The following is a 16,268-nucleotide window of genomic DNA, read 5'->3' as shown; positions in this document are numbered from 1 at the left end:
TTTTGCATATCAAAGCAAAGCTGGGGCATCCGGTCCTTTCGCCTGCTCTCTGGCCATAAATATTTGATGAGCTACTGCATTCCTTTTGCCATTCGTTGGCCATTCCGAAGATAAAATACCTGTGACCGTCGGCCAGAAGGGTAAATTCAGCAATTGTGTAATAGATTAGCATGCTGTCCCCGGTGTTGTGTTCTGTTTATTTATAGCTGAACACCAGGATGGATATGAATTCTGCTAAGCTGGTCAACAGTGTTTAATTCCTGATATGCATGTGCAAATATTTAATATAAAGCTCGGATGCATAAAACTGGTCAAGCGTGTGAGCAATATATTGTACTTTGAATGGTTCTCTGCTTTTGGAATCTTATGAGTGTTTGGGAAACTAGCAACTGAGGTCCACTCCCTACAACACTCTAATTGCCTGTCAGAATCAGTTGCCGGATCTGGAATTTTTCCCAGCTAATCCGTACTGGCAATTTATTCCGATTGTAGGTGCAATTAAAGTGACTTGTTCTATCACATCCCTACTGCAAGTGTTCGGTGGGCGTATCCTTTGTTACCAGCAAATAACTACTAATTGTGGCCGTATGGAGTAAAGTTTCTACTGTATCCGCTTTGTTCATTGGTTGCACAAGCTGTTTGCCTTTTTGATTAGAAGTTGTTGCCTACTGCGGATCTGGAATGGCCTGCAAGTCCATATTACGTATACGCCGCATGGGCCCAGCTGTGCAAGCAAAGGGAGAAAGCATTAAAGTTGATGGGAGAATAATGTAAAATGCAAGCAACTATTTATGATGCATGCCAGTTGGTTGGGTAGCTGAATTTCATTTGCTACAGCAAGGAATTTTTCTCGTAGGTTGTTGTATTTTTCTTTTCGTTTCATTTCCTATCCCTTTTGCTCTTAAAAATATTGATTAGCTTGCTGGCTGCTCCTGGGGCAGATTTTGCCATTGATTTGAATTTAAAATGAAGGCCACATCGAATTTAATATATATTCAAATATGAGCTGCAGACCAAACTGGAGCTGGCAGTCAATCCCCACATCCATCCCATTCAATTTGCCGCTGTAGGCCCATTGTTGTTTCATGGCGATGTAAATAAAACAAAAAGTCAAAATTTCAAATACTCGGCCAGCGTCGTGTCTAATTAGAAACGAATTTACGGCGCATTAATGTCTCATTAAATATTTTATTTGATTTTCCTTTGCTGGGGCATGGTGTTATTAAAATTCAATTTCGAGTGTTTACAATCTATTTCCGTCTGCGTTTGCATAAATTTCCAGCGGCCCAGCAAGCAGCTTTGCAATGACAAAGAGCGCACTTTGTTTGGTTATTTGGGTATAATTTTAAATAAATAAATTTGTTCGGCCATTAAGGGAAAGGAGTCCCCGGCACATGAGTCCATGAGCTTCGGCTCAAGCTTAGGCCAAGATTTATGGCCTAAGCCGGCGTAGAATGTGCAGAGAGCCTAGGTAAGCCCAAGAACATTTCAATTTCGTTGCCGCGTTTTTAATATCCAACCGGAAATGGCAGACATTTTGCGCTCCAACCCTCAAGTTCCCAAAAAAAATGACTGTTTCCCAAAAAAAAAAAAGCGTAACTCCATTGCGGTTGTGGTGATTGCCGCAAATATTTCATGTCTGTCTGAAACCGGGAATTCATTGTCAGCTGCCGTTGATGTGGAACTAAATGTGAGCCGCTTTAAAGCAGGAGGGGAAAACCAGGATTGCCACATATGCGAGTCCATTTGGCAGCCAGACAGAAAGCTTTCCACAATTTTCGCACACGATTTATACACGAAAGTGAAGCATCTTTACCGCTTTTCCCTAACCACAAAACCCTGTGAGTACGGCCCGGGTTTTGCTAAAACTCTAGGGATTTGCACATCAAACATTTCCATCGATGCAAAATCTGTTTGTCATTTTTGATGGCCTGGCCAATGCTTGGATGAATCTATGCCAGTTCGAGGGCCACTTTCGGCATGACTGTCGCATTCGTCGTCGTTTATCATTGAGTGGAATTTCATGGCTGACACGCTGAATGCTGGGCCTGATCAAAGTTAATCACTTGTGTGGAAGGAAACTGGTCAGAGATTTGATTCGATTTTGATTGCCTGTCGTGGGGTAATGAAGTTGGGGAATACGAACTGGAGTATCGGGGTATTCGTTCTAGTTGATAAGAATTGATTAAATTCCGAAATATAAAGTTTCCAATCATTGATACATGACCCATACAAGGACTTTCATGAGCTTATGTGGTATTAAAAGGATTATAAATTTTAGTCACATCACAATTACAGTTTTATTTAACACTTCTCTTTTATGCATAAGTTAAATTGCCCGACATTGTTTCCTGTGTGGTGTATATACTTGCACATACATCTGCAGGACTTTGCATATTCTAATAGCTGGCAAATTATTCCCCCGACAGTTGCAAAACTCGTTCTGCAACTCGGAGAGAAACAAAGCAAGCCAACAAAAAACATCAAAAATCTGCAACAAATTTCACAAATTAAAAGTCTCGTAGCCAAGGGAAAGCGAGAAGGGAATGAAAATTGAGGGCGGAAAAGTGGGTCATGAGTAGTAAACCGACTCCCCGGAGGACGGCTATTTGCACCCCTCGGCAGCTTGGATTTATTTTTACCCGCTTTTCCTTTTAGACGCTCACTTTCATTGCATTTTAAATTGCAAATGCCACCCCACACAATGGGTTGTTATTTTCATCATCAAGGCGAGGCCAATAAGAATAATTACCGACACTAAGTGCAACAATTGTTTGTTAATTTAATTAGTAGTTTTAAATTAATCATTGTGGTTCGCCGACTGTATTAACGTTTAATTCAGCCACACAGTTTATTGATGGAATATTAAATTGCTGCCAAAGGTGGAAAATGCCGAGCCTTTGCAACTGAGTGCCTACCAAACTTCGTAACAACCTAATTATATTCTCCCCATTGTTTGCCATAAGTTCGCCAGCAGTTTTCATCACACACTCTGCGGTTACTGAGTGACCAATAAGTTTTTCCTCTGCTGGCAATTTTCTTTTGTTATGTCCAACAAATTTGCTTGTCAAGCGCAGGAAAACTTTCGTAGCAAACAGCGAGTATTCCTTGCTTTTTCTTCGTAGACATGGCAGGAGCCGGAACTTCTTATCTCTGGATAATAACACAATGTCTCCACTGTGCAGCATTTCTCAGGTGGAGTTGCTCGAAAAGAACACACTTTGTGTTCATTGTGTACACAACATAATTCAATATAAGCAGGCAAGCGCAAAACTCGAAGCACCGGAGGGATGTGACCATTCCCATAGCCATGGCATATCCATGCACGAGCAGTCACCACTGTACGGGTATTCGAGGATTCGGTATTCAGAAGCCGACGGAGAAGCAGCTGCTGGCTCGACAATGGGCAATCGGCAAAGTCAATGCCACAGGCCGGAAGTTGGCATTTGCCTGAGGAAATACTCTAATGTGGGGGTACTTCTATTTTCAGAACTGGCTTGTAAGAAGTTCGAATTCCCCGATGAATACATAGCATTCTTCTTCATAACAAACCATTATTACGTATACGCCATGGTGGCGCAGCTGCTCAAATTATGGAAAAACAATTTTATAGATGGGAAAGAGAAACTAGCTGATGATCGTAGTTTCATATTGTTAGTCCTGCATAAGTAAATTGACGAGAATTTCCAGCTCCGTACTCTCGTCATACCATCACTACCCCCTTCACAGTTTCCTTTTCTCCCACTTGACTGAATCCTGGCTTGGCATTTGATGGAGAAATGGGACAAAAGACAGACGTCCAATGGCAAACACTTTGTCAAAAGTGCAGGGCGCATAAATCAAACTGCAGGCCACGCATTGCCGCCCGACCCATCTCCTTTGCAGCCTGACACTTGATTTGAATTGCTGAGCAGATCTCAAATAGAATTGCAGTGGTTTAGTGGCCTGTGGTTAACCCATTAAGATGCATGACTCGAAATAAGCTGGCTGTGGCCTATAAATCACGGACAGCTTTCTACAGTCTTGGCTGTAACCCAATAAAATCCCTTAAGGCCTCTTCCCATTTCAATTAGTTCTATGACTCTCTCTCTCGGAATCCAAACAAGAACTCGTTTACCGTAACCAGAGTTTTTCGATTTCATAAATCTCTTTGGGACCAGTGCTGAAAAGAAAAAAATATCAAACGAGGCGAACTCCGAATGACTATGTCCTTTTTCAAAAGCGAGGCGCCACGAAACTTTTTTGGAACGTCAGCTGCACAAACAAAAAGGAAGAGAGAACCACCCACATGCAATCGAAGGACATCGAAAAGGATGTGCTGGTGTGTTAAAATTTCAACCGTATGCAAGCTAGCTAGCTAGTTAATTATGCACTTGGCTGGCATAATTGTTTGATGGACAGTTGGGGAATTGGGTTCGGGAAACGGAAAATGGAAAATGGGAAACGGGAAAATAATGCAAGCTGGTTAAGTACTAAATTAGAGGCTGCCAACTGCCAGCAGTTTCGCAACTTAAATTGCGTCGCACTCGAAACAGTTTGCATTCAAATTCAAATTCAAAATTTGGCTCTAAGCCAGTAACGCGGCGGTAGTCAACTTGACGGCTGATTAGGTTTATTATTCGTCGCTTTTTGGGGAAATCCATTTTAAGCTGGCTCCCAGGATCAGGCAGTTCCTGTGACACCCTAATTAGTATGCATGTCACAGCCTGTGTGGAAGCGACAGATGTGACGGGGCATTCAATGTTTTCGCACAACAAACAAACTGAAAGAGGTGGAAACGGGGCTACGGATACTCGGGTATCTTTACGACACTTTAAAGAGGATTCTGCCGAGTAGTTACTTTTTAATGAACACAAGCAACGCTGTGCAACAATGAATTCCAAATGCCATTTTCTGCAAATAATTGCCAGAGATAATTACCCATTAAGCTATTGCAGATTTCATTTTACTCAGTCATTGTTTGTTCAATTGCTGACTTAAAGGATGACAGAGGTCCTCTCATCCAAAATCCCCAATACTCGTATTTTTTTTCCTATTTGAGTGTAATTTCGCGTTAACATTGTCACGTTTTTCGCCCAAATCGAACGTTTAAGACGCGACAGCAAGGCAAACAAAGACCCGCGTCCCACACGGCGTATGTGTAATGTGTTAAAAATGACGGCGTTCGCGCGTCTGCCGTCAGGGATTAGTGGCAAGTGACTGAAAGGATATGCGGGCATGTGTCCTTGAAACTAAAGGACCAGCCTTGAGCTCCGAAACCGAACCTGAAACTTTTTCGGCCTGTTCGGGGGCTAAAGGGCGAATAGCAATCTTACTTAACACAAAATATATTGTGGCAGCGCCATTTTCAATGGCTCCGAGGGATGTTCAAACAGTTTACGGAAGTGGTTTTGGAAAGGGTCCTCAAACTGATGGCGTTACCCACTCGCCAGACGCTTAGATTAATGTTTGCCTGGCAGACACAAAGGATATTTGATAAATGATCCCGGCCATAATGTTTTCCTTCATCTAGCCGCTCAACATGTGTAAGTACATTTATACGAGTCAAAGCGTATGAGTGTCCTTTTTACGGCCACTATATAGAGATCAGTCTTTAAGTGTTCAAGAATCTTGAGCCAACTCAATCGACAAACAGTTGAACATCAGTAAGTCAGGGAGCTATAAAAGTTTACTTGGGCTTTGAGCTCATCTATTCTTATAAGCAATTTTCGTTATAAAAAAAAAACATTTATTGTAGTTGAAGAAAACTGTTTAGCCAGCAGTTTATCTCTAAAATTGTCTAGTTGGTTTTTTCAACTTTAAGACTATTTTATTTTTTGGAAGAACTTATTGTAAATGAATCGAATGTGACAGTCAAACAATTCAGAAATTCAGACCTTTATAGAAAAAACTAAAAATTGATTAAATATTGGATTGCGAAATAATACATTGCAGTCATTGTGCAAAATTGCATTCCAATGTTAAAGAAATTTAAACGAAAAACTTCCGTGCTGGAACCTTGAACCATGCCAGCAAAGTTATGTTTTGTGTGCATAGTTGCCAAACTCCGTTGGACCTCAATTCAGCTTGGATAACTTCGACTTTGAGCAGCCAGCCACTTAAAGTTATTTGTTTTCATTTTGCGGCTTGCGAACACACACCCGAAATTAATTGCTATTGCCGTCCAAGTAATTGGCATTGGCAATGCAGGTGTCCATGTCCATGTCCTGGCCACATACCGCATGTCCTGGCAAATCGGCCGGCACGCACATGTCCGGCGGTCGATGTCAAAGTAGTGCCTGGCCAAACAAACGTCAGGCCCAGCAGGCCGGGTATAGTTTAAACAGCCACACCCCCTCCCCGCACTCAACTGTCATAACAGACCACACAAAACGTCATATTAAAGTAATTAAGTGGCATAACAACTTTGGGGCATACATGGACGGACGAATGGGCGGGTCTTATGCGCCGGCAGATTGCCTTATTGACTCATTAGCCCGGTTTTGAGCGTCATTAGCCAGGACATTGTGGGCTGAATGCCCATGAGGAATTTAATAAAAACATTCAAGTGGGAGGGGGGGGATACGAATTTGCATGGTAATGGCTGGGTACAAATTCTGCCGGCCCGAGATTGTACGCATAATCTTATCGAATGATTTAATTCTGCGGGTTTTTTCGACCAACTTCTGGCGCTGGCATGATGTCCTTTTGTGATGATTATCTAGATCCTGTAGGCAGTAGGGGTCGCCTCTTGGTTATCTGACAGAGCATGGGCAAATGAGCAGCAACGAGCCGCCACTAAATATTCGACTTCAGTTTAGGGCTTTTGTCAGGCCAATTACTCCCATTTCGCCATGGCAATCGTTTGGTTGACTACGAGTTGGAAGACTCCGATGGGTATCCTCTTCGAGTGGATTCCTCGCGTTCCAGTTCACAATTACATTGAGATGTACATATATAAATAATAGTCAAGCACTCTTCAAAGCTTCCGATTTTTATTAAAAATTTTTGCTATTCATTCGGATTGATTTTATCATCAACACTGTGACAAATTGTTTCCTAAAAAAGAACTTTAAAAAGTTTCATCGGGCGATGTCATATTTCGTATTTGCTTGCTGTTAAAATATAATTTTGCATTTTCATTTCATTTAAAAAAAAACGTACTCTTTTTTGCGAAACTATTTTCCTTAAAAAGAATCCATTTCCTTTTAATTCGTATTGGTGCAAATACATGTTAAAATATATCATATTTATTATTCATATGATATTCAATGCTTCTTTTAGGGTTATATTTTCAAATGCCAGAAGCTCTTATGGTTCGGCATTCGGCATTCCACAGTCTTCGGGTGGAGACGTGTTTCTTTCAAGCTACGAATAGCAAGTTCTAAAAACTACAACAGTATAGTGAAAGTTAAACACAAAGTGTAAAGTGCAGTTTGCACAACTAACAATTATTGACTATAGTAATTATTTACTAAAATAAATAATTATTCCATATTGTTCTGGTAATTGTTATATGTGGACTTAGAACAATGAATCAAAACGACATACGTTCTCAGCGACAATGTGAACAAGACGAGCGCCGGCTCTCTTTACAACGCAACAATGCATACTTTTCTTTCGTCTCACCGCAAATCGGTGATCGAGCACCCTCACCTTCAACTAACTCGAAACTTTTGCCCTCAGCGAACGACAGACCGCGTTCTTGCTCTCCCTCTCTGCCTGCTTCGGCTCACAAGTCGTGGAGCGAAGAGACCGCCTCTCCTACCCCGCTCCTCTCGCAGCGCCAAACGACCGTCCCGGGTAACTGTAACACTGCAATAACGAGTGCAGTGACCTCACTGGCAACTGCCACAACATCAACTTCGTCAGCGGCCCAACTAATTATCGCTGTGCCAGCTGTAAATAATTCAGCAGCACTGACCGTTTGCAACAACAATAATGCACGTAAAGAAGAATCAAAACAAAAGCAGAAGTCGATTTCGACTGTGCAGACTGGCATGGATCGCTACATCCAAATCAAGAGAAAGCTCAGCCCTCAAAACAATAAGGCAGGTAATCAACCCAAAATCAATCGAACCAACAACGGCAATGAAAACTCTGCAGTAAATAATTCAAACCGATATGCTATCTTGGCTGATTCTGCGACCGAACAACCCAACGAAAAAACGGTAGGGGAACCAAAAAAGACCAGGCCTCCACCAATTTTCATACGAGAACAAAGTACAAATGCACTTGTAAATAAACTCGTTGCTTTGATTGGTGACAGCAAGTTCCACATTATCCCACTTAAAAAAGGAAATATTCATGAAATAAAACTACAGATCCAAACAGAAGCAGACCACCGTATAGTGACTAAATACCTAAATGATGCTGGTAAAAACTACTACACATACCAATTAAAAAGTTGCAAAGGGCTACAGGTAGTACTTAAGGGCATTGAAGCAACAGTGACACCAGCTGAGATAATTGAGGCTCTGAAGGCCAAAAACTTTTCTGCAAAGACAGCTATTAATATTTTAAACAAAGACAAAGTTCCGCAGCCACTATTCAAAATAGAACTCGAACCAGAGCTCCAGGCACTAAAGAAAAACGAAGTGCACCCAATATACAATTTACAGTACTTGCTACATCGGAGGATCACCGTGGAGGAGCCGCACAAACGTATCAATCCAGTTCAATGTACTAATTGCCAAGAATACGGCCACACCAAGGCATACTGCACCCTTAAGTCCGTATGTGTTGTCTGTAGCGAACCTCATACTACCGCAAACTGCCCCAAAAACAAGGACGATAAGTCTGTGAAGAAATGCAGTAACTGCGGGGAAAAACATACTGCAAACTACAGAGGCTGTGTGGTGTACAAAGAATTGAAGAGCCGCCTAAACAAACGTATTGCCACAGCACATACATACAACAAAGTCAATTTCTACTCTCCGCAACCGATTTTTCAACCACCCCTAACTGTCCCAAGCACTACTCCAACAATTTCTTTCGCTAGCGCCCTAAAATCCGGACTAGAAGTGCCCGCCCCACCGACAAGAACTGCTCATTCCGAACATACACCGACAAACATCCAACAAACACAACAAAGTGGCATCGAAGCTATGATGCTATCCCTACAGCAAAGCATGAAAGACTTCATGACGTTCATGCAAAATACTTTGCAAGAGCTCATGAAAAACCAAAATATCCTGATTCAACTTCTTGTATCTTCAAAATCCCCATAATGGCTTCCCTACGGATATCTCTGTGGAACGCAAATGGCGTTTCACGGCATACACAAGAGCTCACACAGTTCATTTACGAAAAAAACATCGACGTAATGCTACTATCAGAAACGCACCTCACAAATAAAAACAATTTTCATATACCAGGATACTTGTTCTATGGTACAAATCATCCAGATGGTAAAGCTCATGGAGGCACTGGAATACTCATCAGAAATCGCATAAAACACCACCACTTAAACAATTTTGACAAAAACTACTTACAATCTACGTCCATAGCCTTACAACTCAACAATGGTTCAACGACTCTAGCCGCAGTCTACTGCCCACCGCGCTTTCCAATCTCTGAGGATCAATTCATGGAATTCTTTAACACACTAGGTGACAGGTTCATCGCAGCGGGTGACTATAACGCCAAGCACACCCATTGGGGATCTCGACTTGTGTCGCCAAAGGGTAAGCAATTGTACAATGCGCTTACGAAGCCAGAAAACAAGCTAGACTATGTATCCCCGGGTAAGCCTACATACTGGCCAGCAGACCCAAGAAAAATCCCAGACCTGATCGATTTTGCAATTACTAAACATGTCCCCCGCAACATGGTCACCGCCGAAGCACTAGCAGATTTATCATCAGATCACTCACCTGTTTTTCTAAATATGCTAACTCGCCCCCACATCGTCGACCCACCGTATAGACTCACAAATTTTAGAACAAACTGGCCAAGGTATCAAAAGTATGTCTGTTCACACATAGAACTAACGACGGCATTATCTACAAAGGAGGATATAGACAAGTCAACGGAAACTCTTGAAAACATTTTAGTTTCGGCTGCAAAGGCTTCAACCCCGCCAGTGACGTATGCAAAACCAAACTACATCAAAACTAATCGCGAAATCGAGCGGCTGGTATTAGATAAACGACGCCTACGAAGGGATTGGCAGTCTAATAGATCACCAATTACTAAGCACATGCTTAAGATAGCCACACGCAGGCTTACCAATGCTCTCAAACAAAAGGAAAAAAACAGCCAACGTTCATATATCGAGCAACTCTCTCCCACCAGCACTAAGTACCCTCTTTGGAGAGCTCACAGAAACCTAAAGACTCCAATAGCGCCAATTATGCCACTCCGAAGTCCCTCTGGCACCTGGTTTCGAAGTGATGAAGAAAGAGCCAGTGCTTTCGCTGACCATTTACAAAATGTATTCCGACCAAATCCCTCTACCAACACATTTATTCTCCCTCCTTTAATAGCAGCCAATCTAGATCCTCAAGAACCCTTTGAATTCCGACCATGTGAACTAGCAAAGGTTATCAAAGAGCAACTGAACCCAAGAAAATCGCCTGGCTACGACCTAATAACTCCAAGAATGCTCATTGAACTCCCAAAGTGTGCTATTCTTCACATCTGCCTGTTGTTCAACGCAATCGCCAAGCTTGGATACTTCCCTCAAAAATGGAAAAAGTCGACCATAGTAATGATTCCAAAGCCAGGAAAAGATAAAACGCAGCCATCATCATATAGACCGATAAGCTTACTAACACACAGTCTTTCAAAGCTGTTTGAAAAAATGCTACTCCTTCGGATTAGCCCTCATCTTAGAATAAACAACACACTTCCAACACATCAATTTGGCTTTAGAGAAAAACATGGAACCATCGAACAGGTCAACCGAATCACGTCAGAAATTCGTACTGCTTTTGAACATCGAGAATACTGCACAGCCATTTTTCTAGACGTCGCGCAGGCATTTGACAGAGTGTGGCTCGATGGACTTTTGTTTAAAATAATCAAGCTGTTGCCCCAAAACACACATAAGCTACTGAAGTCATACCTATATAACAGAGTGTTTGCAATAAGATGCGATACAAGCACTTCACGCGATTGCGCAATCGAAGCTGGAGTGCCGCAAGGCAGTGTACTGGGTCCAATCTTATACACCCTGTATACGGCGGATTTCCCCATAGACTACAATCTAACAACCTCCACGTTCGCTGATGATACCGCGATACTCAGTCGCTCGAAATGCCCAATAAAAGCCACGGCACTCCTATCCCGACACTTAACATCTGTAGAACGATGGCTTGCCGACTGGAGAATTTCAATAAATGTTCAAAAATGCAAGCAGGTTACCTTTACCTTAAACAAACAAACATGCCCACCACTGGTCTTGAATAACATATGCATTCCACAAGCCGACGAGGTAACATATCTGGGAGTTCATCTGGACAGGCGGCTCACTTGGCGCAAACATATAGAAGCCAAATCGAAACATCTTAAACTTAAAGCAAGGAACCTCCACTGGCTCATAAATGCTCGCTCTCCACTTAGTCTGGAGTTCAAAGCTCTTCTATACAACTCCGTCTTAAAACCTATCTGGACTTATGGCTCCGAGCTGTGGGGCAACGCATCCAGAAGTAACATAGACATTATTCAGCGAGCACAGTCAAGAATTCTGAGAATTATCACTGGAGCGCCGTGGTACCTTCGAAACGAAAACATACACAGAGACCTAAAAATCAAATTAGTAATCGAAGTAATAGCTGAGAAAAAAACGAAGTATAACGAAAAGCTGACCACCCATACAAATCCCCTCGCAAGAAAACTAATCCGAGTATGCAGTCAAAGCCGGCTGCACCGCAACGACCTCCCAGCCCAGCAATAAACTTATTAGGGCATTAATGAAAAAAAAAAACTATCACTAAGTGAAAGTTAATTAAGTTAGATTAAGATTTGAACACTTATTGTTAGTCTCTTAACACAAAGGGAAGATTCAATAAATAATAAAAATTAAAAAAAAAAAAAAGAAGCTCTTATGCATTTGGTTTTTTAACTAAAGTATTTGGTTTTATGTTGCGACTCCTGCAATTCGAAAAAATTTATTGAACTTCTGACCTTTCTGGTGTGTACGTAAACAGCTTTGACATTTGTCAAAGGGTTGCATACACTGCGCTTTTGACTTGTTAGCGCCACCCAGTTGATTGTGCAAAGGCCACTTAACGAGCGAATCGCTGCAATGCCTGCTCTTTGAATTTTTCACACTGATCCAGGATCCAGGACTTCACATTGCACAACTCGGCTGTAACTGCTGTATAAAGCCAGTGCAGAATTCTGGCAGCTCGTCAGCCGGCTTATCATTTAAATGGCTACAGCTGCCATTTTTATCCCTTAAAGCCGGAGGGAAGTTGGCTTTAAAGGCAATCGCAAAGCGTCCTATTTCGTGGCTTAGTTCCTGGAAAATTTTTGCTGCTAATGGCTGTGTCTTATCGCATATTTGCGCAACTAATGCTGACCAGGAATCCGGTTTGCTTTGTTGAACACCAAGTTATGAAGGTTCGATGAGAGGATTAGGCTTTTAATCCAATGGAATGGGCTGGGGGAATACCCTGGATTTCACACCGCATTTTTTCCCCATCGGGTATTGGGCACTTCCTAAAAAGGTTGGCTTAAAAGAAGTTTGCTCCGAAAGAAGGCCAGCAGTTTAAAGGACGGCAAAGTCAACAGTTTTTAAAACCGCAAATGGGGAGGGGGGATGGAAAATGCGTTCGTGAATGAAAGTGAATGGAGGCCATAAAAAGGCCAAAAGAAGTCGCCCGGAGAGTATCAATAAAGGCCGTGTAAGCCGCCAGCCAGAGCAAACGAAGGCGAAAGGTCAATGTAAAAAGTGCCAGGGTACAATAAAAGAAACAGTCGCCGCCGCCACCAAAAAGAGAAATATATAAATACCGCAAAAAATGGGGAAAACTGAAGAAAAGCTGAAGGCGCAAAAGCCAACGATGCGTGCACATAAAACAGCAACGTCAATACGCACAAATATACATTGTAGATTGCTTGTAAAGTATATATTTATAACTATAAAGTGGGTGGATTGGTACTGAATGTTTAGACCTAATAATGCCCCTTACTGTGTGGTCTCTGTACTCTCCACCTTTAGATTCTTTTATTATAAAAGCTTTAGAAACACAGAGTATTTGTTGTAAGTCTTCAGATTTTACATCCTAGCATACTTGAAAATGTAGTTAAAGTTAAATTAAAACTACCCTATAAATGTGAAGCCCAATGGGTATTTGTAATTTTTGAGACAGCTCGTAAAAGTTGGTGGGTAAACTCAAAAGTATCCGGAAGGATATCGCGACCGCGGCTGGGAATTTGAATACAAACGCAACGCTTCACTCGTAAACTTAAAGCTATTTATTTAATTTTTTTTTTAAGCCAGCAATTTAAGTTAAGAGCGGCGTAGAAAAACCGCCAGAAGCGCCGCAGTCGAGGGAATTGAGAGAGACAAAAGAAGACATTGTTTTTCCCGGGAATCAATTACATCCTCAGTGCGCCCAAGGAACTCATCCCCATTTCCCATTTCTTCGTCCTTTTCACTCCTCTATCGACTCGCACTGGCTGCAAGCGATTTTTTTGATTAGCTTCCGCCCACACAGAATTCTGGCGCGGATGTGGAAGCCAACATTCGGAGGGGCACTAGTGCATGGCGGGCAGCAAAAGGAGCAGCAGCAGGTAATAAAATAATAAAATAATAAAATTCTGTTTTGATTTTTGCCTTCCTTCCCCTTGGATTCCCTTGAACATTGCTTCAAGTACGATGACGTACACGTGCCCAAAATAAGCAACAGCTTGCTAACAGCATTTGGTTGGCCAAATACGAGGCAGCGGGTATATCGAACTTAACGAGATGGATGCCCAATAATTCTCTTTTGTTCGAAAATAACATAATATTTTAAATTCGATTTAAAAGCAGAGAGAACGCTACAATCAAGTCCCACGACTATCAGATACGGAGTACTTTTATATAATATATATATACTTCATAGTATCGGTTAGGCCCCTTTGACCAATCACGATCTAGCATACTCCAACATTAAAGAGGTATTAATATATTCCAAAATGGTTTATTAAAAAGTATCTAAATAGACGAAATGAACAATATTTTAAACACGTGAATAAAGGGTATTTGCCAGCTTGTAAGTAAAATGTTACGTTCGTTTTTCGTTTGTATTTTTCGATGATTCGCGTGTTATGGCAACCAGTTGTTGAAAAAGCAAGAAGCACATCAAACAGCATACATGGCCTCAACTCCTGGCATCGGCGAATCCAATGCGATGCCTCTCCATGTCGAACTCAGTATAGTATTTGCCCAAAAACACATCCCCCAGAATCCAGAGCGGTCCACTGGGCGATGGCAGGTCCACGGCAATGAACGCCGAGGAGCAGATCCTTCGATCCTGGTAGATATCCCGAAAGACATACTCGTGAGACTCCAGGAAAAATCTACGCCCACCCAAGGTAAAGGTGATTTTGGGCAGGTCTGGTACGCTGTCGCACGGAACTAGAAACTGTCCAAAGGAGGAGGGAGTTCCCCCAATGGATTCATTGATAAGTATAGCCTGGTCGTAGGGCAATGCCAGGAAAGAGGTGCCCGTGTCGATAATCACTTCACATCCCTGCTGACATAGCTCGAGATTCCGGATAACTGCTGAATCCATTTTCACCTGCCAATAGGCACGATGGCTCACCTGGACATAAGTAAAGTTGCCGGTGTAGTAATGCGGATTGGATCCGCCAAAGAAGATGGCTCCACCATCCTTTTCGCCATTTCTGCTAAGGTAAACACTGAATATGGGTTTCGTTAGAAGTCCTTGCTCCATCATCGCATAGAATGGTGGCTTGATGCGCTGCATAGAGATGCTGCGATAGGCCAATCCAAAGATGCCGTCGAATTTTGCTGCCAGGAAGATGGGACCCGGCATTTCGGTGGCCTCCGCGAAGGTCTGATCCCGAATCTCTAGGCCAGCCACCCGAACGGTGTCGGTGGAAAGGAAGCCGGACAGACTGCCGCTGCCATAGTGGATGGCAAAGTGGTCTCCCCTCACCTGGTGACTGGTCGACCGCTTGGCAAAGTAGCGATTGTGCACACGACAGGCCACCATTGTGGACGCACACGTGGCGGATGGCACCCAGAGATTCGAGGAACCCGTATCGAATATCACCTTGAATGTCTGCGGCGGCGTACCAATGGTGATGGGGCCAAAGTACTGGGCGTCTAGGTAATTGCTCAGTGGTGTGCTCTTCACCGCCGAGTTCCACTCGCCACGGAAATGGCTGACCTCCTCGGCGTACTTTAAACGCAGCCGGTCCATCCGGATGCCCAACTTCTCGAAGCGATGACGGGCGGAGGGGAAGCGGCGCAGGGGAACGCGGTACAGCTGCAGCTTGCAACTGACCGGATGTTGAAACTGTACCGGAAGTATGAAGAGCACCGGAAGTAGCGAAACGAGCAGCCACATAATGCTATCAAAAGCAGTCGATAACCAAGTACTGTTGAAAACCAGGCAATAAAATATCAAAGCAAAAAGGAAAGGCAACTTGCCGCTTTCTTTGTTGTGTAATAAATTGTGTTTAAATATTTCAATTCAGTATGCCAACGCTTCGATTACAGATATGAAGTACATTCCTTAAGGATGAGACATACGGTTACCCTTGGAGAAAAACCTTTGAAGGAGCTCAAATTTATAAATATAAATAATAAATCTGAAGATTGTTGCGAAACAGAAAAGCACTTTAAGCAATCGAAATATAACGGCACGGCTTGAGCATTTAAAATATGTTTAATTTTTCTCGAAAAAAACTCGATATACCCAATTCATTGAAATAACCGCCCGGCAGCATAAAAATTTCCATGAAAATGTAATTGGAAATGTGAAACGTCTGTGTGTTGGCAGCAGTTTGGAATCGAGCTGTGATCGAATGTGTTTTTGTTGCTGTTGGAAAAGACGACGAGGAAAACCTTTTCAATGCAATGTGAAAAGCGTCTGTAGGTGTTGAGTATATGTTGAATCGATGTGTGTACTCGACTGAAAAAAAAATATGAGTGTGTGCACCGTTGACAGGGTCTTCTAATTGTACTTGCTGCCATTCTGGGGAGCTGTTTGATTGCACTTTCATTTGTGCACTGCCATTTGCGTAAATGTGTGCTCAATTGCTTGGATACGGAATGTCTATCAAAATGTTCATATCGTTTATTGAAGTTGTTTTAAAGCAAACTG

The 16,268-nt window shown here is 42.5% G+C and overlaps 1 protein-coding gene across 1 annotated transcript, besides 2 other annotated features; it reads right to left on the bottom strand.

Moving 5' to 3' along the window:
• Positions 1 to 7,301: 7,301 nt before the first annotated feature.
• Positions 7,302 to 12,022: a mobile genetic element.
• A 1,930-nt stretch (positions 12,023 to 13,952) lies between these two features.
• Positions 13,953 to 14,001: a mobile genetic element.
• A 98-nt stretch (positions 14,002 to 14,099) lies between these two features.
• On the bottom strand, positions 14,100 to 15,613 carry CG10104 (uncharacterized protein). Its single transcript, NM_137117.2, has one exon. The coding sequence runs from the start codon at positions 15,507 to 15,509 to the stop codon at positions 14,295 to 14,297; it is 1,215 nt and encodes a 404-aa protein (NP_610961.1). The 5' UTR covers positions 15,510 to 15,613; the 3' UTR covers positions 14,100 to 14,294.
• Between the last annotated feature and the right edge of the window lie 655 nt (positions 15,614 to 16,268).

This window comes from Drosophila melanogaster, chromosome 2R (genome assembly GCF_000001215.4).
Source record: "Drosophila melanogaster chromosome 2R".
NCBI lineage: Eukaryota > Metazoa > Arthropoda > Insecta > Diptera > Drosophilidae > Drosophila > Drosophila melanogaster.
Note: the sequence above shows the minus strand (reverse complement) of the source record. Positions and strands in the feature narration are given on the sequence as shown.